The sequence below is a fragment of the Charadrius vociferus genome, unplaced genomic scaffold, assembly GCF_000708025.1.
Source record: "Charadrius vociferus isolate BGI_N301 unplaced genomic scaffold, ASM70802v2 scaffold919, whole genome shotgun sequence".
Lineage (NCBI taxonomy): Eukaryota > Metazoa > Chordata > Aves > Charadriiformes > Charadriidae > Charadrius > Charadrius vociferus.
Window position 1 is genome coordinate 258,488 of NW_009653257.1, and position 25,388 is coordinate 283,875.

At 48.1% G+C, this 25,388-nt stretch overlaps 4 protein-coding genes across 4 annotated transcripts; all 4 read right to left on the reverse strand.

Moving 5' to 3' along the window:
* Position 1: 1 nt before the first annotated feature.
* On the reverse strand, positions 2-862 carry LOC104293642 (olfactory receptor 8U9-like; the record flags this gene model as incomplete). Its single annotated transcript, XM_009893160.1, has 1 exon — positions 2-862. A coding segment is annotated over exon 1 (861 nt), but the record flags the coding sequence as incomplete, so codon positions are not given.
* Positions 863-8,221: 7,359 nt separating this feature from the next.
* On the reverse strand, positions 8,222-9,166 carry LOC104293643 (olfactory receptor 1020-like). Its single transcript, XM_009893161.1, has one exon. The coding sequence runs from the start codon at positions 9,164-9,166 to the stop codon at positions 8,222-8,224; it is 945 nt and encodes a 314-aa protein (XP_009891463.1).
* A 3,789-nt stretch (positions 9,167-12,955) lies between these two features.
* Positions 12,956-13,894, reverse strand: LOC104293644 (olfactory receptor 1009-like). The gene has a single exon (XM_009893162.1). The coding sequence runs from the start codon at positions 13,892-13,894 to the stop codon at positions 12,956-12,958; it is 939 nt and encodes a 312-aa protein (XP_009891464.1).
* Positions 13,895-21,801: 7,907 nt separating this feature from the next.
* On the reverse strand, positions 21,802-22,728 carry LOC104293633 (olfactory receptor 5G3-like). The gene has a single exon (XM_009893151.1). The coding sequence runs from the start codon at positions 22,726-22,728 to the stop codon at positions 21,802-21,804; it is 927 nt and encodes a 308-aa protein (XP_009891453.1).
* Between the last annotated feature and the right edge of the window lie 2,660 nt (positions 22,729-25,388).

The window sequence follows — 25,388 nt, forward strand, 5'->3', positions numbered from 1 at the left end:
AGGGGTTCAGCGTGGGGGTCATGATGGTGTAAAGCAGAGTGGCCCTCTTGTTCTCATCCAACGCGTAGGTGGAGCTGGGGCGCAGGTACATGAACAAGATTGCCCCGTAAAACATGGTGACGACCGTCAGGTGGGAGGCGCAGGTGGAGAAGGCTTTTCTCCTGCCCTCCGGACAGCGGATCCTCAGGACAGCGGGGAGGACGTAAGTGTAGGAGACGAAGATGACGGTCATGGTGCTGAGGCAGTTTATGCTGACAAGAGCAAGGACGACCACCTCATAGGTGCGGGTGTCGGAGCAGGAGAGAGCTAAGAGCGGGGCAATGTCACAGAAGTAGTGGTTGATGACATTGGAGCGGCAGAAGGAGAAAGTAAAGATGAAAGTGGTGTGTGTCACCGCGTGCAAGATGCCGACAGCATAGGAACCAGTGACAAGCCACCAGCACATCCATCCGTCCATGATGGTGGGGTACAGGAGGGGCTTGCAGATGGCCACGTACCTGTCGTAGGCCATCACAGCCAGCAGGAGGCACTCGGTGACCCCAAAAACAACGAAGCAGCAGAGCTGGGCTGCGCACCCCGAGAAGCCAATGGTTTTCTCCTCGGTCAAGATCTGGACCAACATTTTGGGGAGGATGACGGAGGAATAGCAGACATCGACAAAAGCCAAGTGGCCAAGGAAATAGTACATGGGGGTGTGAAGGTGAAGATCAGTCCTGATTAAGATAATTATCCCAAAGTTCCCCAAGAGGGTGACCACGTACATGGCCAGGAAAGCCAAGAAAAGGGGGACCTGGAGATCCGGGCGGGTGGTCAGCCCCAAGAGAATGAACTGGTGGACATCAGTGTGATTGGCAGTTGTCATTCTCTGCAACACGTTCAACCTGTGGGAGATAGGTGAAGTGACAGACAACGCTTTGGGCAGCTCAGCAGCACCCTCAACTTCCTCGGTGTCACCGAAGTGAGGCACAACACTTCCTACCAGAGTGTCACAAAATGTCAGCTGGACTCTGGACCACTCTTAGAAGAGCCGAGCTTCCATCCAGCGGCTTCAAAAGGATCCTAAAACCAAAACTTCCTTGTCAAGATGGACAGTGGGAATACCCACCTGGGTTTCCCTCGGCACTTCATCTCCTGCGCAGCTTCCTATCCGCGCCTTGCTGGGGAAATTTAACACAAGAGGAAGATCAATACACTGTGTGTTTCTCAGTAATAACCTTCTTGAAGAAAAATTAAGCTATTTAATGCATTTTGCTTTTTCTTTAGTAAACGGCAGATACAGTTTGAAAATAATTGTATTTTTTAAAATAAAACAACACCGAACAATTTGACTTGCAGAAACCGCAGAATTGCTTTTCTTGTTGATTTTGCGAAACAAACCAGAGCAAAAGTGTGCAGTTCTCTTTCAAAACTGATACGAATACACAGTTTTCAGTAGACACAGTCTTGACAACCCCATAGGACAGGAAATTCGCAGTGGCGACAGGGAAACTAGCTTGGATGTAGAGCTGAGGCCATACAAGCAAGCACAGGAGGAGCTGGGCAGGGAGAGGAGATAACACAGTCCATGCTGTCAGTATTGGGCACCCTCTTGCCTTGGCCACCGGGGCCATCCCGTGCCATCACCTATGAAAAAACCAAACACGTCTCCTTGTTTCATGTCATCTAAAGCAGAAGAATCCTCCTTCCATGTAGGATTCCTTCTGCTCTTCTCAGTCTCGTTGCTATGAACGAGATATCTTACACCTCTGCTCCTTTCTTTCCTCTATCTCACCACCTTCAAGTCCATCAGACAAAAAAGAAGGGGTGCTTACTTTAGCCCCACGATGTCCCTTCATGTCCCACCGCTCCAGAGCAGGTTCAGGGCTGAAGACTGGCCAGAACAGAAGATGCCCTCACCTTGGACATGACACCTCCAACAAAACTGACATCTTCAGTGCAGCTCCTTCAGTGACTGGGATGAGTTTGGCTGCTCCTCCAGACAAGATGTCCGGGGCCATAATTCATCTTCAAGCAATTGTTGAGTGCTTTTTAGAACTCTTTCCTTAAAAGCCGCACCATAGAGGACTTGTTGTTGCGCCTTCTAGAGGGCAGACAAGCCCCCTCCGTATTTTCTAGTGGTATTTATACTAATTTCTGTGACCCTGGAGGCATTTCAGCCCATGGAGAAAAGAAGCTTGACAACAAGCAAAATCCACCCGGAATATTAATTTCTTCATCTCCAGGCTCACTAATGAAGCCCAGGAACAATTTGCTTTGAATACCTGGATTTAGGAAGATGTCTTCCCCTCACTCCCATGCTGAGGAGAGGGAGTGGATGAAAAGCAAACATCTACATGATTCACCAAAAGCAAATCCCAACTTTTTTCTGCGGTCACCCCTGGTTAATATCTAACTTTCTCAAGTGTCTCTCCTAGTGCTGGATTTCGGCAACGCGAACATATTTCTTGCAATCATTTCTGCCGTCATGATCTCCCCTTGTTAGCACCCTCTTGCTCCAAACCTCACCCCAAATGGTGATCTTTGCCTTTTCTGGCTTCGATAAGACACTAATTGTCTCCCCACTTAGTTTTTTCCTGCTATCTTTTTCCTCTTTTTAACTTTTTTCTATGAGCCTTAATGAGAAGACCAAGGCAATGGCCATCGCCTAAGCGCAAATCAATACCAGAACTGTAGTCTTACCTAAACAAAATTCTTTTCCCTGAGATGTGTCCAGTGGGTCCGAGTGCCGTGATGGGTATTATCTACAATACTGTGGTCTTGACGTATGGATTCACAAAACACTCTCCTATCTGCTTTCTCCGAGAGATTTGGTTTCCAGAGCTGCTGGTCTCTCTGTGTTAGTTCGTTTGAGTAGGTTGCCACTTTCAGAACCTCCAACAGCTGCGTTTCAGAGACCGCTTATTCCTCCCAGTATTAGTGGGAATGATATTTTCTATCCACATGCGTCGGTTTTTTTGGCAGTGAGAAATCGGAGGTGTTATAAACCCCCCTCAGACAAACTCTGCACACACCCAGACTGCCTGTGAGAACATCTCACCACCACCATCACTTCACAACTGCTGTCGGTGGCCCTGTGGCTAAGAGGGATGCCGTCATCCAGCAAAATATATGAATATCTACAGAAAGGCAGCGATCATTTTCAAAACGTTGATATATTTTCACAAGTAGGTCTCTTATTAACCTCCGTGACGGACTTTTTTTCTTCAGTATTGCTTTTTTCTAATGAGATTTGGGGCCAAAACCCTTGGCAGGCTGTCTACAGCCCCTCCAGCCACCGCATCCCCCCGGGATACAGGCAGCACTTTGGACCAGTTAAACACGACCAGCTGGTAACTGCCCCTTCTGAAATCATACTGCCTTTACCTGACAGCGAATTCGCCGAAGACAACATAAATGCCACCAGCGTTTGAGCAGAATTTGTGCCTAGGGGGACAAGAGCGGCATTTTCTGGCAGGTGTCTAAAGCAGTTTCAAAAGTAGGAAAAGTATTGTCAGCTCGAAATATTATGAAGTCTGCCAGATTGCCTCCGTGTTATTGTTTTTACTCGCTACCCTTATCCTGTTCATTGAATCTTAGTCACTCGGGAAATATATAAAAACACAATCTGTGCTCAAGTGCGCAACGATGCCAAAAAGCCTCTTAATGAGTTTTAATTTAAAAGAACGGAGAAAGCAACGCCTACCCAAAAAAAAAGACAAGGTAGTGAGGGTCTGCGTGGCTTTTTTTCCCCGAGACGCCTGGCGGGTTTTGATCTCCAGCTCCCACAAATTTGTCCTGAGAATGAGAAAAGAAAAATTCACGCGCGGACTCTACGCTTGGCCGGGGCAGATCTTTCACGTTTGGAAAGCGGCCGGTCCGCGTGGGTTAACAGCAGCGCGCAGCTCCTTCCAAATACGCTCATAAGCTCCGCTTGAAGTTTAATTTCATTCCACCGGGATCTATACCATTTCAACACTGACTTGATGAGGGCCAAATTGCTCAAAGGGGGGAAAAAAAAAAAAAAAAAAAAAGAAAGAAATGATAAGGCGTGAAATGAATCATTCAGTGGCAGTAGGATGTGGTGCACGGTCTGGTGCTCGTCGCCACGGCCGGTCCCCTGGCTCGGCACGGGATTTCTCCTTGTGCACGCCAGCCTGCAGCGCTCCCCAGAGAAATGCCAAAATGAAATTGGAAACAGCACTTTTTTGATAAGTGAAAAGCTAATTATGGGGCTGTAGTGTTAGTTTTTTTCTTTTGCAGAACCTTTATAGCTACCTTCGTACTTTTATTGAGCGTACCAGCTGTTGAGTCTGAGCGTGGGTAAGATGAACGTTGTCATCTACAGGTGTGGACTTCTTCATCTGACTGTTCCCCAGCCCATACTCTAGGAAGCATTTCATCTTGCTCCAACATAAACATCCTGAAGAACTTACCTGAATACTGACTAACAGTTGCCACTTCTCCCCATTGACCACAGAGTTCCCAGTTACTCCCTGGACCAGGAAAAAAGTGGTGTCTATTGTCTACACCCTGGTGAACCTCATGCTGAGCCCCCTGCTCTACAGCCTGAGGAACACGGAGGTGAAGGATGCTCTAGAGTTCTTATTGCCTCCTGGATTCAGACTGGCAAAAAGATCTAGTCAATTAAATGCAAATAACATGGAAGTTCTTGAGATGGCATCTTTGTTCTGCGGCTATAGCGACGGAAATAATGAGCAGGTAACATTGAGAGCCACGAAAGCTCAGAAAATTCTCTCTCTGGGGCGCAGGGGGTAACTCAGGGGGCCTCTGGGGGATGCACAACTGTGCAGCAACATTTTGCTGGGTGCAAAGGCCATAGCGAAGGGCTGAGCCACACACTGCAGGAACCGGATCCTTAAGGAAACGTAGAAGGCAGCGATGGATAAATATCCCCAGCCACACGCCACGGGTGGTGCTGGTACAGGCCACGACATTGCTGCTCGCTGTGCCCCGTGGGATGAGCTGGTGTGGGGATGTCCCACAGAGACCGTCAACGCGCTTTTGTTCTCATGATCTCTAAACTTGTGATCCCATCAGGGCCTGCTGGACAAGACCATGAGCAAGTATTTCTGGGCAAAAAGGGCCAACAAGGGATAGGGTGTCATGGATAGCCAAGACGAATCTTCAGGGGGATTTGGTTTTCCTTTCTTTGTCTCCTCATCTCTCTGCCCATGCCTTGTGTTACCTGATGAGAAACATTACAATCAACAGATGAGGCCAGATGAGAAAATCATCAAGCTGACTGTGGCACCTCGAAGAAGCAACCAGCACCAGGGGCACCCAGAGAGGGTCTTCACAAGCTTGGTTGGAGCATGGGGGAAGTTGCAAGGAGGCAGCAGGACACAGCTCACGTTCTGGTCTCCCTGTGGAAGAGTCCATCACTTTCATTGACTATGAAAGAGCTCAAATAATTAGTTTTTAGACTGAAAACTTCGGGCGAGATGAATTCCAACTTCTGCAGACACGAGCATGCCTGTGCTCAGGTGTGCAACCACATGCACACGCTGAATGACTGCTGCTTTCAGTAATGTGCCTAAAAATAGAGATCTTTCCACATACACAGATTGGTAATGATGACTTTTAGGGCGCACGTCCAACCATTCAATGTTTGCTCATGCAAAACAGAAAACTTAATGAGACAGTGCTTTTACTGATGTGACTCATGAAAGTGAATTTAATGAAACTGTGTTGGCTTGTACCAGATGGCAAATCTACACGCATTTGTCCTCAACGGGTATCTCCGGTTTCTCCATATGCACTTCAAACCAAGGAGTCCCAATGTACGAGTAATTTAGTGCAGTGCTGAGACTGAGATTTCCCATTCACAAAAGTCAGAGAGTGCAGTCAGCAAATACCTACAGAGATACACATATACATACGTACACGTTTATACTCACTCATATGGGTGGATACAGAGGGTCGGACTGGAAGAACCAATGTTAAAGGCATCTGGGATTGAGTTCAGTTGCCTGAACGTAGGCTATTAACACCACAGGGATGCCCACAGGTCTTCCTCTGAGCTTTCAGATGACTCTCCAGAATGGCCCAGCACTTCTGAAAGCCGCATGGCATACATGCCAAGCACTTGCCAATGTCCTCAGCACCTCAGGACAGAGCGAACGGCAACGGATTTCTACATGAGGGCAACCGAACCCAGACCTGGCCTGGGGAATTTCCCTGCATCTTGCTCCTTTCCCGCAACTTAAGCAACAAGTTTCCATCATCATTTGAAAGAAAACATACAAAAAAATGGAAGTGGTTTCTTAGTTATTAAAATACCTTCTTTCCTTTATAAAGTTTTAATCCAACTGAAAGGAAAAAAACAACCCAAACAATAAAGGGATGATGATGATGATGATGGTGATGATGATGATGATGATGATTATTAAGACTGTAGGGAGGAGGGATTAGATGGATCGAATTAGACTCATCTCCTTCAAACTTAGATAAATAAAACTGAGTGGTTAAGTCAGAGTTCCTCGTCGCCATTTGTGATTAATAAAGACCTGTTCCTATTTTTCTAGTTTTTGTTCAAGGTGTGAGGTGTCGTTGAGGAGGTCCAAAGGTGAGGAGAAATGCAACGAGCTTCCCCGGCTCCCTCTGCTAGGGGGTCAAAAGCAGGCAGGGACAAATCACCCCATCAGCAAGAACCAAGGGGACCATGTTAGAAGACAAGGATTTCGCATTCTTTAATGAGAGTGTATGACCAAGCTTGTACCGGCACAGAAAGCCCTCCAGCAGGCCCTCCAGCAGGCCTGAGCTCCAGGTTCTTGCCATGTTTTCATCATAAATGATGCTACTCCCCTTCCCGGAGCAAGAAGTGGTCCTTGGGGACCAACCACCCTTCCAGGAGTCATCAGCTTAACAAGACCTTCTGGGGCTTACCAAGAAAGTTTCCTAATCACCACAAAAGCTCTTCAGCAGCCTTGTAGTCAACTTACCTCATTCTTCTTAACAAGCCATGAGAGACTAATTAGCAGGGGCTAACAAGAAAGAAACTTTCTTCCTTGTTAACAACAAAGTGCACTTCTACAGCTGCCTCACTTGTCAGAGCGTGTCCAGGTCCCGAAGTCCATGAGTTGGAGGGTCAGTGTGTTGGCATGTGATGGTATTAAGGGCAACGGTGTGAGCCTTGATGGATGGAGAGCAATGCTCCTCCAGGTTTCTCTGATTAAAGTGCCTGCCCCTCATTCCTGAGGTTAAATTCCCACCCCCCCACACAGGCTGAGGTCCTTCTTCCTTGGTGGGATGATGCAGTGATCCAGCAGCACCCTAAGCTCCTTGCTGAGGGGGTATGGCCTTGTGCTTTGTGGGAGCACTGGTTGTGGTGGGACCATCTTCCATGCCAGCCTGGGGTCTGCTCAGGGTCACTTCTATATGTTTCTACCCCATGTTTGTTCCTGGTCAGTGTTTTTTTTCTCTCCTATTGGTCTAGGGGGTATGCTATAATTGCTAAAGTTTATTAGTCGTTCCCCTGTATCTTAATAATAATATAACTAAATAATAATAATATAACCAAAACAAGCACAAAATGCCAGGGCAGGGAGCAGGTACCTGACTGCTGGGTAATTTTACCATAACTCATAGGAGATGCCGGATGATGGCTCTCCGGTCCTTGAGCAGGCTGCGGGCACTGCGGAAGTTTCTCAAATAAACTTGGAAATACAGCTACAGTTGAGCTAAAAGAAGTTTCAGAAAAGACCTGGAAGCGCCTTACTGCAGGGAAGCGTTGTTATGAAGCCCAGTGTCCATCGCTACTACCGGGAACACTGGATTACCCGAGTCTTGTGTTCACCAGAAATGTGCCCATTACGCGGTACGAAGAGAGCTCTGGTCATCACCGTCACCCCGAAAGCAATCGGTGTTATTTGTTGTCGTTGCTCCAGACAACAGTGGTAATGCATTCGCAAACTTCAAAAGGTCAGAAGGGTTCAGCTTCTTGAAATGAAAATAATACCAGGCTGTAAACACAAATAAAAGTGGCTTAAATTCTTGAAATGAAAATAATATCAGGCTGTAAACACAAACAGTAGCTAACGCATCCCTGAGGCAAGTCAGTGACTGGCCTCATCCAAGAGGAGTTAATGACCCAATATTTAGGAACAAGGCAGAGGTTTCCCAGTAACTTTGTGCCCAGTAGCTCATCAGAGAGCCGTACAGAAATGGAACATGCAAACGTTTCTAAGAAGACCTCTCAATTCCTCGGAAGCCCTAGGGAAAACTATTTTTCAGGTGAACGTTTCCTCTCCATCGCTCTCCCCAGCGCACCCTTCACCTCCTGGTTCCTCAGGCTGTAGATGAGGGGGTTCAGCATGGGGGTCACCACCGTGTAAAACACAGAAGCCACTTTGTCGAGGTCCTGGGAGTGCCTGGAGCTGGGCCGTGAGTACATGGATGCAGCAGATCCGTAGAAGAGGGTGACGGCAGTCAGGTGGGATGCACAGGTGGAGAAGGCTTTGTGTTTGCTGGCAGCCGAGCGCATTCTCAGGACGGTGGCCAGGATGTAGGTGTAGGAGATGAGGATGGTCAGGTTGGTGACGAACAGGTTGAAGCCAACCACAACAAACATCACAATCTCATTGATGGTGGGGTCCGTGCAAGAGATGGCGTAAAGCGGAGGCCCCTCACAGTAGAAGTGGTTGATGATGTTGGGACCACAGAAGGACAGCCGAAGTGCAAACCCCGTGTGGATAGTGGCATTCATGACTCCAGCGAGGTACGAGCCAGCTACCAGCAGCGCACAAACTCTGCTGGACATGGAGATGGCATAGAGCAGGGGGCTGCAGATGGCCACGTAGCGGTCGTAGGCCATCACAGCCAAGAGGTAGCACTCGGTGGTGGCGAAGACCGCATAGAAATAAAATTGTGCCAGGCACGCGGAGTAAGAAATGGCCTTCCTTTCCGCTAGGAGATCCACAAGCAGTCTGGGGGTGATTGAGGAGGAATAGCAGATGTCTAGGAAGGAGAGGCTGCTCAGGAAGAAGTACATGGGGGTGTGAAGCTGGGCATCCAGCCTGATTAACACCAGCATCCCCAGGTTCCCTAGCAGAGTGACCACGTAGATCACCAAGAAGACCACGAAGAGGACAGCCTGGACATCCCCCTGCTCTGAGAACCCCGAGAGAATAAATTCAGCACTGGGGGTGCGATTGCCTTTGGCCGCCATCGTAGTACAGTCGCTGTAGGGCAAGCAGAGGTGCGGAGAAACACAGGGTCAGCATCTTCCTGGTTTCCCCACAAACAAACGTTAAAGACGCATTTATTTTCACCAGGAAAGACAAATCTCAGAGGATGTGGAACAACATATTCAATGTCTGTCTCAAAACACGTTTCAAAGCAAGGGAAGTGCATGCCAGAATTTATTTCTGATGGTTTTATTGGTTTGATAAAGTGACTTTGCAAATAGGAAGGTTTGTGCTACCTCCTGAGGAAGTTAAGAAGTTTGTTACTCATCAGATCCAAAGAGATCACCACAGCAATTTATTCTAACATTAGAAATCAGAGCCTGCGTTTAAAAGAATAAATAAAGTTGCCTCAGAAAATCGAAAGAGAAAAAGCACTGCTGAGATATAGAGGCATTTTGTAGAGAATTCCCTTAAGGAGTTACAGAACAAATTAAAATGAAACTCTAATTTCTTCCCTTCCTTCCTACGAAACTCTGAAGTTAAGTGTGAAACAGGAGATTTAGTGCAAGTATTAAGCCCCCCTTTAAATGTGGTGGTACCCATGTCATTCCGGTGATGCCACTAAGAGGAGAAAGACAACAGAAAGAATTTATAAAGGTCGTTACCAGTGGAAACCCCAACAAAGCGACAGTGCCGTTATCAACTGGGGGGAGTAAGATGCTGATAATGCATTTTTTTAAGAAAAAAAAAAAAAGAGAAAATTAAGCTTATCCCTTAAAACAGAAGTTAGGAATAGTCACAGAAATTTCTCATTAAGGTGTTTTGAACTGTTAAACAAGATGCCAAATTACACCGTTGGGAAGGACCCGTCTGCACGAGGAAAGCTCAAGGCACGTGCCCCACCTCCACCTATACATCAGGTTCCCCCAAATCCGGATTCAGCCAAAGGAATTTTTATATTTCATTCCAGCATTAAGTCGGGCGCAGAAACTTTCGCGCCCCTCTAAGAAACAACTCGGAGTTTGCCAAATAACCCAGGTAGGGCTTCTCTGCCGTCACCTTCCCGGTATAGGGAAGAGCAGACCGCGCACCACCCGCTCTCCTCTCGGCTTCGTGTAACACCTCTGAGAGAAACCAGAGCTCGAGGACAGCGAGGGATTGGGTTTTTTGCCGGCACGATAACACGCCTCAGACCACCGATGCTTGTCCGAGCCTCTGCCTTCTCCAGCCACTGGACTATAATTATTAATCCTGGTAATCCTGATTAAAATAATCAGCTGAGGGGCTGCTAAGCTCTAAGTGCCTAAGTATCTGGGTTGGCTTGACTCATAGCCTCAGCTTGCGGCCGCCTCACATTTGGAAAAGCAATTTGTAAACGCCTGAGATATCCTGACCTTGGGTGGCTACTCCATGTGGGAACGGGCTCCTGCCTCGAGTCCTCTCCCTGCAACTCTGTGGAGCGCTATTTAGGCTAAAACTCACCTGTTTGCTCACATCTCGGGGCCCTTTTGGGTTTGTTATCTCCTAGACCAACATTTTACCTGAGAAATAAGCCCAAATTTTGCCCAGCGCCGGTGTTAAAAGCAAGAATGATTTGCCAGCCAGGAAGGGCGTCAATACTTGACCAAGAAAACCCACAGTTTCTCGGACTCTGTCATTAAAAGACCGAGGGTTTTGCCGCTGCCCTCCCAGGTGTGTCATGCAGGAAACTTCTCTTGGGAGTTGATGGCTTTGGAAACAGCTCCTTAAGGAGGAGACATGCCCTGATAAATAAACACAATTAGTTTCAGCAAGATAAATGTAACCTTGAGTAATTTTTCCCACTTATTTATATAAAGAAATATATATATATATATATATATATATATATAAATTTATCTCTTGGAATATGTCATTTATCTCTTGGAATCACAGAGAATGAAAAAGAACCCGTGTAAGAAAAAGAGTTTCAAGGGTCAGGAGATAGCTCAGGATTTGGGGAAGTGTTGCAACACTATCGGGGAGGGAGGCAAAATTATTCAGGAACTCTTCTCCTGCAATTTGCTTTAACATGATCTGGGATATCCTGTTGTCTAAAAACGCAAAGAGTTGGATCCAGGCATCTGGGAGAGTCACAGCCAGATTTATGGAGAAAAGTTTCTCTTTTATTGCTCCTAAAAGGACAAAACAACACTAGTATTTCTAATCAGATCTAGGGAGTTATTTCCTATCCATCCACAGAAAATAGAAACCTTCCTTCTGGTGTTAGTGACCTTGATATCAAAGCGAAAGCGTAGCTCTGACGCTATCTTCATCCCTTTTGCTTTCCTGTTCTTTCCAGAAAGGGTTTTCTGGATGCTGAGCGTCCATGCTCAGCTGAACTATAAAGTATTCATCAAATCTAGTTTCGCCTTCTCACTTCTGGGTGGGGTTTTTGAAGGACTCCAAAACATCAGCATGGTGAGCTGAAGCTTTCCCCTTATAGGATAGAATATGTTTCATTTAATTAAGTTATTAACCAGTTAATTCTTGTAAATTTAGTTAATTTACGTTTAAACTAACTCTTCAGAACATGCCCCGAGCGTGACTGCTCTGAGCAAAAGGTGCGTTTGTTGTCCGGCCGTGTCAGCCCATCACCCTTCGCTGCCAAGCAGCGAGCGGAGAAAACCATACGTTTTTTCCAGAAAAATTCATCTCGCCCTGATGTGGGTGTTTAAAATACATCAGATGAATCAAAGCCCCCAAATGCACGGTTGTCTCCATAAGGGGAACCGATGGTGACTAAGTCAGATGTGAAAGCCTACAATTAGACAGGATGACTCCTGGACCGAGATGACTCAACTCCTGGAACCTGGAAGCAGAAATTATTAATAAGCTGCAGCTGGGATGGAAAATAAACTTTGCCTGGATGGAGACGCATAAGTAGGAGAGGAAATTGGGGACGGGGGGGTTGGCCAGCGTTAAGAGTCTTGGAGCAACCAAAGAAGTCAAGCATGTTTGAATACAACATATGGCCAGAAGCGTGGAGGCTTTCCGTGTTGTCAACGCCATGTGACATCCTGGGACAAGCCAAGACTGCTCAGACAATGTCTTGAAAGACTGTTCCTGGCCAAGTTGAGAGGATGCTTGTCACAGGGGGTAAAACTCTACCTTGCTCCTTGGCAAAGGAGCATGTCATCATGGTGGCTCCAGGCTGGTCGATGTCCATAAGGGAGACCCACGCAGGAAAGCAAGATCCTCATCACGGGGGTTTACATGCTATACATATGAAGGGTGGGGATGTGCTGTTCCCCATAAAGACTATCCTTGGACAAATCAGAGACAATAATAAATCAGGTTTATTGTACTAAAGCAAAACCTTAGGCAACTACTTAGAAAAATTGACAACAAAAGTTATGAAAGACATTGTCCCTCCCCAGCACGGAGTAGCCTTTACTTAGATTGTCCCCTTCTGCTCTGAGCCACCTCTTGCAGGCCACAGAACTTAATATTGTTGCAACATCGCATTAAATCCTCTTTGGGAAAAAGTATCAGCCACGCACGTTGAAGCACTGCTTATAAATTTATCTACTCTGCAAGTTTCACTGCCAATTTCAGTGTTTTTAGGACCGTCTGTCTTTTCCGCATCCTTTCCTTCTTTCAGACATTGTAATTACAGGCAATTTATTTTTCAAGGGTCCCCAACATGGAATTAATTCATAATTTAAACTCTGTGGTGTTCAGGACAAGGCAGAGCCTGTACATCTCACCAGATGTGCGGAAACGTACAGTGCCCTCCAGCTGTCAGCCTTATTTCTCCTGCTGACTCCACCGTGGGTGGAGATATCTGCTCCGGTTTGGTTAGAGCGGGACTAGTGGGAATACATGCAGGAGAGGAGCCTGTTAGTAGCTCTTCTGAGGGTGCTCCTCACCTCCTTGTTCCTCAGGCTGTAGATGAAAGGGTTGAGCATGGGGGTCACCATGGTGTAGAAGACGGAGGCTGTTTTCCCTTGGTCTTCTGCGTGTCTGGAAAAGGGATGTAAATACAAGAAAGCCGCAGAGCCATAGAAGAGGGCAACAACCATGAGGTGGGAGGTGCAGGTGGAGAAGGCTTTGTGCCTGCCCTCCGCAGAGCGGATGTTCCAGATGGCGAGCAGGATGCAAGAGTAGGAGACAACGATGGCCAAGACTGAGATTGTTATGATGAAGCCAACACACACGGCCATCACAGTCTTGTTGAGCCAGGTGTCGGAGCACGAGAGCAGCAGGAGCGGTGGCATTTCACAGTAGAAATGATTGACAAGGTTTGGGCCACAGAAAGAGAGTCGGAGGAGACCACTGGTGTGCACAAGGGCGTTCAGGCTCCCGGCAGCATAGCAGCCCACCACCAGCTGGACACAGACCCCATGGGGCATGGCAACCAAGTAGCGCAGAGGCTCACAGATGGCCACGTAGCGATCATACGCCATGACAGCCAGAAGGATGGCTTCCGTGGTGCCAAATACCGCAAAGAAGTAAAACTGTGTGATGCAACCATTGAAAGAAATTACATTTCTCTCTACAAGGAGACCTGACAGGAACTTCGGCGTGATGGATGAAGAACAGCAGATGTCCATCAAAGAGAGGTGGCTGAGGAAGAAGTACATGGGCACGTGAAGCTGCGAGTTGGTCCTGATGAGGATGATCATCCCCAGGTTCCCCACCAGCGTGGTGATGTAGGTGAGCAAAAAAATCCCAAAAAGCAGCTCCTGCAGGTTGGTGAAGCCCACGAGGACAAACTCGGTCACACTCGAGTGGTTTCCCCCAGCCATTCTCCGGGTGCCAGCACAGAGGAGACAAAGAAACACAGGGAAGAGGCGAAATAACTTCTCTCAGCTTGCAGGAATACGTAGTGCCGGACGCTAAGGCGAGATTCTGGATAGATACACTCACTTATTTGGAGAAAAAATACCATAGCTATCCTCGGTGGGCAGGTTGAAGATCCAAAATAATACTCTGAAAAATAATATATTGACAAAAGAACAGCCAATAGATCATAAAACAGGAAAGAAAAAACCAACCAACCAAACAAACAAAAAACGTAAAGCTTAAATCTTAAAGATCTGCCTGACCCATTTTGGAAAGAATTCATCTTGCAAAATGATGTCTTCCCATGAACATCCAAATTCTTTCCAGCATGTGGGCATGTCTGGGAGGATTTCTTTCCCTTTGTTGGGGGGGTATTCTTATTTAGGGACAAGTAAACACAGTAATATCATGCCTTAATTTGCCACGCTAATTAACGTTGCATTAAATGGATAACAGGACACGTTGGAGGGATTTTCTCAGTCTGTAGTGATATGTTTGGGTCAACTAAAATGAGACCAGCGTACCTGATTGCAAGTTCATATATGTGTAGCTTCAAGAGAAAAACGCCCCCTTCCAATCTGAATTATACTTACACGCCGCTTTCCTTGCACCTCTTGGCTCTGCTAATATCGGGAATTTTTATCCAAACATTGAGTTAGGAATTAGGATTGGGATGTACCGGAGCACCTGTTTTTTCCTTCAGGGTGGACCTGAATAACTTCAGTATTGCTTCATGGTGGGGTTCCCGCTCCTGCAGAGGGTGGACACATTGGTTAAGGAAGCCCTTCCCCGTCCAGTCAAAAAAATGCCTCAAAACCTCTCAAAATTTCACCCTCCCTCTGGTCAGTGGCACCTCCAGTTGGTCTCAGGAAGAGACTCACTGTTCCGGGAGCTGAAGCTAAAGCTCCGCTGGTCTTTCCGAACCCAGGAAGGTTTCCCCGTGGCAGCCTCCGAGGTGGATGGATGATTTAAGCTTTACCCCACGCCCAGAGGAAAAATCACCAAAAGGTCTCTGGAAACGGAGCGAGCCGTCCCCGAAGAACCTGGGCTAAACACAGAGGTTTCTCCCCAAGGTTTTAGGGATGGGATTCCCCGAGGCACGTCAGAAATGATGCCCGCAGAGCCCGAGCCATTCCATTTGCATGCACAGCTTTGTAACAAAGAGTGGAACACAAGGCGATGCATTTTTGCTGGAAGCTTGAATTTGAAAGATTATTATTTTTTTTTAATTTATTTTTATTCTCCAGGAACATGGGAGAAAAGAAAAAAAATAACTCTAAGTAATGGATTAATTTAAGGAAATCATTTATTAATATTTGCAATGATCAGTTAGATTAATTTCCTTTCGTACTATGTACTCCCCCAGAGCAGATGTGGGTATGTTAAAGAAAAAGCAGATTGAAATGCAGATATCAATTTGTCATTGTGTCGTCATTTTCTTCTTTTTTTTTTTTTCAAGATAACTTGTCATTGTCCATTTATGCATGAATATGGTTTTGCTCCACTGCTTCCCGGGAGGCAGAGTCTCCGAGCGGGTCCTATAAGCAGCATTTGCGCGGACGCGGCTCTCTGGGAGCTCCAAGGGCAGGACGCATCACCCACGCGTGTGTCAGGACATGACCTCAGACTTAGGTGACTCTCTTCCAGACAGTTGCAATCAGGTGCCTGGATTTTCATCAGTACTTTTCTTTTCCTTCCTTTTTTTTTTTTTTCCCCCTCCTTTTTCATACTATGCATCTGCTGGTCGCACACTGTGGTGTTCAGCATCACTATAATTTTACCTGGTATATTTTTCTTCCTCTATTCTTATTTATGGTTTTTTTTAAAAAAAAAAAAATAGAGATGATTGCTTCTTACGGTGTCCACTAGACATGACCTTAAAATATGTGCACTGCCTGTTTGAGAAATGAATATTACCATTCTCACTTCCCTCTTTCTAGCAGCCCCGCGGTCTGTCTTCTAGCACCAGGGTGATGACCGTTTCTTCACGACGATTCCTCTTTTCCCATCACCCTTCTCGAAGTAGCTTTTACTTCTCCATTCCTCAGGCCGTAGGTCATTTGTCGCAGAAAGTCCCTTGACCCACTGCCAACGCTTTTCCTGGGGTGCCGGTGGGTGTCTTTGCCGCAAGGACATAATGATGGCTCAACTTCAACTTGGTGGCCACCACAACCTCCACGTCCTTCTCTGCCAAGCTGCTCTCCAGCCCGTCCTGGTGCCAGGGGCAATTCTTCCCCGTGGGCAGGACTCAGCATTTTCCCTTTTTGAAGTTTGTGCGATTCCCATCCACCCATTTTGGATAAAAAAAAACCCCAAACCTCCCTTGGAGAAGCCGTTTTGCATCATGTGCTTCAAAATTAAAAGCAGAATATTTACAACCACAACAGCTGAGGATGAAACTCGGTTTTCTGCTGCATCAGATGGGTAATTCCCAAATCTCTAATGTCTTGTGCCCAAGGTGGGGGGCAGAAAATGTCTTGTACCTGTGAGGCTTCCATCTTTCTTTCTGATGATGGACCTGTGGGACAGCCAAAATTGTTTTAGCCATTCTCCATCTTTGTTTCTTCCCCAGACAATGGTACAGGGGCATCACTCCATGGTGATGGAGTCAGTCTTGTGGGGTGCACCCACTGCCCAGAGCTGCAGGTCCTCCTCCTCGTGGTGTTCCTCATGATGTACATTACCAACCCAGAAGTTGATATCGAGCCTAGAAGAAATGAGAGGTACCAAAAGGTGGATGAACCCAGCGTAGGGGTATGTTTGCAGTTTTGGAGGAACAGAAATGAAAGCGATTGTACTAAATACAGAATAAAACTGAAGAACTGCTTTCCATCACCGAGACAACTTTATTCACCCTGCGCTGTCCAGAGGTTTAAAGCCAAGGAGGTTCATCGCTCTTTCAAGGCGATCACTGTGCAGAGCTCCTCCCACAGCACTCCATACTGCTGAGGCTACGAAATTTCCCTAATTTATTTGGTCATGAGGAACTGGAAGCCATGAGATTAATAGTCACAGGAAGTGCTCTCTTATTTATGTATTTATTTTTAACACCGATCCTACCCATGATTAATAAAGGGTGGACACTAAGCTTATGAGCGGTCCAACCATCAGCAGGAGCAGCGCGCTCCATGGGATGCTGAGCACGGTCCACATGCCCGAAACTCCTCTCGGCACACACGGGTGCTCCTGTGCAGGCAAGAGGGAAAACACGGGAGAAAGCACAAGCAAATATTTAGAATTAATCTGTCCCTCTTTTGTTACTAAAGGGAAAAAAAAAATAAGACTAGCTTTTTTCTTTTCTTCTTTTCAGAAAAAAAAAAAAAATATGATTGTCTGGTTCATCACAAACAACCAGTGAAGGCTGCTGCCGAGAGTATTGGGAAGTGAGAGGTTTGGTGCTCGTGAAAGGAAAAGAAACCGATAGTGTGGCTTGTGCTTTGTAGAAAAGAGCAGTTGATTGCAGATCGGGTTATGCTACGTCACCTGAATACCTTTAAAAGGGTTCAGGCGACCCAACCGCAGGCGTTTACACCCACCTTGGGCAGAGGGAAGGAGGTGGCTGCTGTGTCCCACTGCGAACATCTCACATCTCGGGTGGCCGTCTCCTCGTCCTCCTTAATTTCCGTCTCCACCTCAGTTAGTGTTCATGTAACTGTGCAGAAACATCTCAAAACAGCCCAAATATCCCCATTTTATCACGCACAGAAGCACCCCATTCTCTGGGGTGACTCGCTTAGATGCACGTGCTGAACCTGCAGGTGTCTAAAGCCAGCTGAGATCAGTTCTGCCCCACGTGTCTCTCTGCCCTTGCTCAACCCAACCTTCCCCTTCTCGCTTTCCCCTTTTCTCAGGAAATGTGGAAAATGCAAAATTTCTTTCTTGGGTTCAAAACGTCTTTTCCAGCCACGAACGGTGGTAAAGGCAGACACAGAAAGGAGCTCACCGGTGTTTGGATAGGGTCTCCTTGCTCATTCCACCAGGACCTCAGGCGGGGTTTTTGCTCCAGGGCAGTAATGGTGTCTAAAATGAGCCATTATAATATCTATAATATAAAAGAAAGATACCTTGGCCACCAGTTTTAAAGGGAGTGACGCCAAACTGAGACTCTCCCTTTTGTTTCCGTGCTGAGGGAAACAGAAGGCAGCTCGGTTTCCAACTAGCCTGGATGGAAAAGGGTTGTCCTCCAGGTTCCTGGTTCTTCCCGTACATCTGGATTTCACACGATGGAGAGGAGTCACCACTCCAGTGCAGGATCTGCACGTTTGAAGCCCAAGTCTTCAACTTCATTTTAACCAAAGAGAAAAAAAAAAATACATTTTCTGTTTCTGTGCCTTTTTTACCCACCAGCTAGAAGACACCTCCGGCATGGGGTTCATCTCACCCTCTTTTAGATCCAGCTCATATTAAGACACAAATCTGAGCGTCTGTCATTACCTATTTGCAAGCTAAAGGTCTCGTTCCAGCTAAGGCGACCCTGGCCAACGCAATCAGCAGAGTTTATCCATCTCTTCAGCTGCCAAAATGTAGGTGTCCGCCTTGCGCTGTGCCACACCGGACCCCACCGATGGACTTGACCAAATCTTCCTTGGCCACGCAGGGAGCCCACGTACCCAGCCCGGACGTAGAGGCGACACGGTGTTTATTTAAAGTTAAATTTAAAGGAGATAAGTCCTTCCCCTTAAAGGGGTGATGGCCAACTCTAGTCACCAAGTATCTAAACCGAGGGAGGTGGCTCCTTCCCCTGCGATAGCAGTGTTGGCCCAGCGCTGGGTTTAAAAGAGATTAATCTGAATTAAGGCAGCTCCGCCTAAAAAAGCTAAGCCTCGCTGGCTCCAGCCAAACCCTGAGATGCAGTGTGTGCTTTCCGCAGAGGAGCCAGGGGACAATTTCAGACACAAGACCCCAACTACGGCGTCAAACCACTGTTCTGACCGCCTTATTTCTGCTTTCTTAAGTAAGATGAATTCTAGTCGGAAACTCATTTGCACCTCGAAGTCCTGGAGCATTTAACGTGACACAGAGACAAGCTCAAACACCTTGCTGAGGACGTAGCCGTAGCAGCTCCTGCCCCTTCAGAGGAGTGGAGCTCCAAAGCAATTGGCGACTAATCAGCGCGAACGCAAAACGAGGTGCGAGATGCCAGCCACGTCCTCGCCCGCTCATCACGACCCACCAGGAAAGGGAGTTGCAACGCTGGGTGCTCCTTCTCCCCTCTGTAACTCTCCTCCTGGAGCCCCACAAGGTGTTTCCCACCGCTCTGGTGGTCAGCGAGGGCCGTTAGACACAGCTAACCCCTGGTCTCCTCACACATGGCCAGCCCTGCTTGCGCAACGAGTGAAACGCTTTCGGTTTGGAGAGCGGCAGCTCCAGCAGGAACCCACAACGAGCAGAGCAGTAGTGCTACAGAGCCACAGACTTGTGATTTTAAAGCACAAAGAGTTCGGCACCCCGGGCTGCATCCCCCGCAGCGTGGCCAGCAGGGCGAGGGGGGATCGTGCCCCTCTGCTGTGCTCTGCTCTGGGGAGACCCCCCTGCAGTGCTGCCTCCAGCTCGGGGGGTCTCAACAGCAGAAGGACACAGAGCTGTTGGAGCAGGGCCGGAGGAGGCCATGAAGATGCTCTCTGAGGGCTGGAGAACCTCTGCTGGGAGGACAGGCTGGGAGAGTTGGGGAGGTTCAGCCTAGAGAAGAGAAGGCTCCAGGGAGATGTTATTGTGGCCTTCCAGTACCTAAAGGGGCTCCAGGAGAGCTGGAGAGGAACTCTGGATCAGGGATGGGAGGGATGGGATGAGGGGGAATGGTTTTAAACTGGAAGAGGGGAGATTTAGATTAGATATGAGGAGGAAATTCTTTCCTGTGAGGGTGGTGAGCCCCTGGCACAGGTTGCCCAGAGAAGCTGTGGCTGCCCCATCCCTGGAGGTGTTCAAGGCCAGGTTGGACGGGGCTTGGAGCAACCTGGGCTGGTGGGAGGTATCCCTGCCCAGGACAAGGGGGCTGAACGAGATGATCTTCAAGGTGCCTTCCAACCCAAACCATTCTATGGTTCTATGAAACACCACGTGATGGTGAAGTCAAGACCAGCTGGACACAAAGTCATCAAATATTGTCATATTTTACATACAAATAACCGTTGTAGGTCACTGCAGTAAGACAAGATGTTCTAGGACTGCAAAGAAAACCTTAAAAATAACCCTGAGTCTCTTATTTAAAGAAAAAGGTTGGAAACCTCTATAATGGTGGTTAAACACAGAAATTGGGGCCAGGGAGGGTGTGAAAGCTCTGCCCTGGGCGGTCCCCAAGGCTCAGCGGGACAAGGAGGGTCTGAGTTGGCCATGGTGGGTGTGGGTGGACATCCCGGAGACCTCCCGGGTGTTTCCTGCCGATAAGGGAGGAACGGGAGCGCAAACAGCCCGGGAGGGTGTTTGCCCCACACTAGCAGTGCCGACCAAGCAGCCGATCGTTGGCTGGATTAAATAATAACCAGGGAACTGTCAGGAAGCTTTCGGGAACAAAGAAGGATTCAGCTGATCGGCCCTGGGTGCCTGTTAGTTGCGTGTCATTAATAAATCAGCGAACCGCTTCGATCCCGACGTGATTTAACCCACCTGAGCCGCTTCTCCCTCCAACCCGAGTTATTACACGTCTCTGGGACAGCACCAAGGCTAAGCCATCCCTCCCAATTTCGCCACGGTCCTGAGAGAGGCTGCAGTCTCTATGGGCTGAGGTAATACCCAAATTGGAGTATTTTGGGTTGGTTTTGTTTGTTTTTTTTGAAGGATGCAACCTGTGTGCGCCACCCAGCAGCTCTCTCCGTGGGAAGGCAGCAGGAGGGAGGTCGGGGCAGGCAACGGCAGCGGCTGCAAAATAAAGGGTCTGAAGGAGAAGGCGGCTGCGATCTGTTGTGGTCGGGGTACCGTGGAGATGATGGCTTGTAGGAGATCCTGGCTTTTATCCCGGTCCACAGGGAGACGGAAGGAAAGGTGTGGAGCAGTGGATAGGGGCTGCTTGATAGCATCTCCCCTTGGGGGGGGATTCATCACTACCGCATCCTAAAATGCGCCTTCATTCACAGCAGAGGTCACCCGAATGCGGTATTTAACTTCAATTTTTAGCTGGCTAATGTTAAATGAGGCGTATGGTGCTGGTAATCACTTAACGAGGTTTGAGCATGAATAAGAAAAAAATATTTCCTGGGTGGCATGCCACCTATTTGCTGTCACCTCAATTTTTCTTGCTGAAGGTATTGGCACCCTAAGGCTAGTTGTTATTATTATTGTTATTATTATTATTACTACTACTACTCTATTACTATTATTATTATTAACGACTATACAACGCCTACTTGAAATGGAATTTCATTTAGCGGGACAGTACAATTACCCCCCTCTTTATCCTGCCCTGCTAAGCAAAAGGGAGAGCAGCACATGCCGCAGCTCGTAATTAGAGTCCAGCCAATCGCAGCAATTCTTTGCCGTATTCTTCCGGTTTAATTTGGCCTGAGACACAGGACTGCACAAATGGTAGAGGGCAAAATTGTAAATGAGGAGCGGTGCACGCTTGTCGTTCTCTGCCTGTGTCTTCATTAGGTTAAATTAACTACTAAATGTAATAACATAAATGATATAAACATAAATTATATAAACATAAATAATATAAACATAAATTATATACACATAAATGTTTGGAGAACTGAGCGAAATTATTAGTGAAATTATTATCCATCTGAGAATATTGAATCAACCAGCGAAGCTACTAAGTCAAAGCGCAGAAGACCCCAAAACTGTTATCAATCTGAGAAATTCAATCATCAAAATGTGACCACGTCCCCCCACATCGCCATTCTATCTGGCCATAAATTTACAACATTCAAGATTATTTTCTTTTTGTGAGTCTCCTCAAAGCCTCCTTCACCTCCTTATTCCTCAGGCTGTAGATCAAGGGGTTCAGCATGGGAGTCACCACGGTGTAGAAGACCGCAGCCCATTTATCTCCTCCTCCTGAGCTCTCTGAGCTGGGCTTTAAGTACATAAAAAGTGATGTCCCGTAGAAGATGCTCACAGTGGTGAGGTGGGAGGCGCAAGTGGAGAAGGCTTTGTGCTTACCCTCGGCTGAACGTATGCTCAGGATGGCAGAGATGATGGCCGCATAGGAGACCAGGACAACCAGGCTGCTGGACACACCGAATAAAGATGCTGAAGTTCTCAGGATAACGTGACTGAGGGTGGTGTCGGAGGTTGAGAGTGATATCAGAGGGGAAATGTCACAGAAGAACAGGTCGATGACGCTGGAGCTGCAGAAGGATAAATTGGACATGCTGATAGTCTGTCCCATGCCGTTTGTCAGCCCCAGGAGATATGACCCAGTCACCAGCTGGAAACAGCATTTTGGGGACATGACAAGGGGATACACCAGGGGATGGCAAATGGCCATGTAACGGTCATACGCCATCGTAGCCAGCAGGAAGCATTCGGTCATCCCAAAAAGATCAAAAATAAACACCTGGGCCATGCACCCGGCGTAAGCAACGCCCTTCTTCTCTGCTATAAAGTCACTCAACATCTTGGGGGTGATGACAGTGGAAGAGCAGAGGTCTACAAAAGCCAGGTTGCCCAGGAAATAATACATGGGGGAGTGGAGCTGAGGGCTCATCTTGATTAATGCAATCATCCCAAGGTTCCCCAGGATGGTGGCAAGATAAATGAGAAGAAACATCAGAAAGAGGGTGACCTGAGTCACCGGGTCCTCTGTGAACCCCTTTAAGCTGAACTCAGTCACTTGGGTGCAGTTGGTTCCTGCCATTAGTTGGACGTGTGCTTTCTGTGTGGACTCCTTGATGGAGGTTTCTCCTACAGCAGGCAGGTATGTCCCAGGTGGAAAGCCCTCTCTGCGGTGACATCTGCTCAGAGACAGTCCTACAAGATCGAAAAGAAGAGTTTAGGCACAGACCAACTAGAAACAGCTTGCCGAAAGTCGTATCACAGGGCAGGTAAAACAGACGGGGTGCGGCGAAAGCAAAGCTTTGCTGGAGCTGTAAAACCCCACAGCGCAGCGCGGTGCGTGGTCCTCTGGTCCACTTCTGGATGTCCAGCACGGACCTTTGTGAAAAGCTGTAGGGAGGTTACATCCCCGCGTAGCTTTACCTTGGTGCTGCAATTCATCCCCCAATCTGGTGTTCAGTCTGGGACGTCGAGATCATCCAACTCAACCTGAAACACAGAGAAACACAGTACTTCTACAGCGCAAAGTTGATTATTCATCCTCTCGTTGGCCTTTGCCAACTCCTTCTCCCTTTGCTCGGACTTCTTCCTTACTATGAGACCTTAGACAGAGGTTCGTGTTGGTTTCCCATCCCTCCTGATACACTAGTTTAGCTACAAAAGCTTTTCCTGGCTCTTTAGCCTGTTCCTGGAGTCTTCAACTGGAAATGGGCAACACCCAAAGCAAAAAAAAATCATCTTTTGGACCTGCCTCATCTCAGCGCTGGTAAGCTGCCTAAATATTCTTTCCAGGAAAGCTTCTGGTCCTCAGCCAGGAGCACTTTGCGGTCAATGGGGAGAGGAAGCCTCCTGAGCGTGCTCTCCAACAGGGTGATCTCCACACCTCCCTTCTCAGCAGTTGAGGAGGGGTCTGATCTCCAGACCTCCCTTCTCAGCAGTGAGGACACACAGGCCGTCCAGCTCCCTGTATTTTTGGTGGAAAGTCCAGAGTATCATGAAGAACTGAAGCCCGGGACCCTGCATGTAGGGTATGAGATGAAGACAGGAGCTGTTTCTCTTTTGCACGAGAAAAATCACCGGAGATGGGTGGCTCAGCACCCACTGTCCTCGCTCGTGAGTCTGGTACTGGAGCTCCAGCTCAGGCTGAAAGACAGTGACCCTCACTTACATCTCAGCACTATCTCTGCTTCCCTCCTGGTGCTCTTGGAGGTGGATGTGAAGACGCGTGTGCCTGAAGCTCTGCAGAGGAGCTTGAAAATAAACCACTGTCAGCAAACACCCTTAATATTCCACATAATTTGGGGATTTGGGGACTGTGGATCTCTTTGAGCCCCGGGAGAATGGCAAAGCCCAAAACAAGTCATTATCTTTTCGCTGCACTCGGTTTGGAGAAGCGTACCCAGAGGAGATGACCTCAGCCTGAGTGAACAACAGGGCTTTGGGCTCTCTTCGGAGCAAATCGCAGAATGAAGCCCCATTTTCACATCTACTTTTTGAACATTTCGGAGACAGCAGCAGCTCCGCAAGCACCATGTTTGATGTTATCACGCTAGGGAGCTGAGGGAGACCTCACCGATGGGGCGCAGCCCTGCAGGGGCTGGGCCAGGGCTGGTCACAGGGTCCATCAGCAGTCCCAGGCACCCTGGATGACGAACCACCTTTCTACCCATCTTAAATTCTTTGTTTGCAAATCATAGCTCACAAGTTTGGCTGCTAGGAGACAACAGAAGATCTTGGTGACCTTGCCAAAGTTGAGGTAAATGCCACCCACTGCTCTCCTTTTCATCCACACAGCCATCACCTCATCACCCGTAGCACTCAGGTTGGTCAAGCATGACTTGCCCTTGGTCCATCCCTGCTGGGTACTCACCTTCTTGTCCTTCCTCTGCCTGGAGAGGGCTTCCAGGGGGATTTGCTTCTTAATCCTGCAGCCCACAGTCCTCGTGCCCTCCATCTCGGTGATGACATCTACTTTCTTTCATCCATCACGCTGGAAACGCACCAGCCAAAAGGGCAAATGAGAGCCTGAGGAAGAGGCGTCCAAAACTGGAAGGGAGATGATGGGAAGGATGAGATAAGGAGCATGAAGAAGGACTGAAAGCGGCAGCAAGTGGGGAAAAGGGCCCTTCAGAAGGGACGAAGGGAAGCGCTAGGGCTGGCCCTGTCTCTGGTGGCTCTGATGGAGGTGCCCAAGCCCAAGGGGAGGTGTGGTGAACCTCTTCCTACAGCCCGTTCGCACCTAGCGAAGGCGAGTGGCAGAAACCACTGTGCGATAAGGTCAGACGATGTATTTTGCAGAGTGGGGATTAGCTTAAAACGCAGAAAGCCCTGACCCACACCCTTCGCTGAGCCGCGAGCGGGGCAGCAGGCTGAAACCTCCCAGCCCCAAACACCAACGGAAAGTAAACGTCACATGGATTCCCACCAGAGCTCAGCCAGATCCAGGCTCCGCTCTCGGCGAGGAAAAAACGTTCAGAGCGTGGTGGGGTTGGACATCACCTCGGACACCGAGGGCTGGTGGTGTACAGACTTGGAGCCAGAGGCTGCCCTTCCCTCATGGTGCACCCCTGGAGAGCAAACCCCCACGCTCTGGGCAACATTTGGGGTTTAAGACCTTTCCAGGGCCTCATCTTCTCCTTTCCAGTACAAAAACCAACGATGCGATGCTGCGGATGAGCCCTGGGAGGTCCGGTCCTGCCCGGGAGCTGAGCCCCCCCCCCTCCATCTTCCCCCCCGCTGTCA

Bases quoted from the DNA above. Each gene is read 5' to 3' on its own strand.
- LOC104293643 (XM_009893161.1), bottom strand. From the start codon at position 9,166: ATGGCGGCCAAAGGCAATCGCACCCCCAGTGCTGAATTTATTCTCTCG.
- LOC104293644 (XM_009893162.1), bottom strand. From the start codon at position 13,894: ATGGCTGGGGGAAACCACTCGAGTGTGACCGAGTTTGTCCTCGTGGGC.
- LOC104293633 (XM_009893151.1), bottom strand. From the start codon at position 22,728: ATGGCAGGAACCAACTGCACCCAAGTGACTGAGTTCAGCTTAAAGGGG.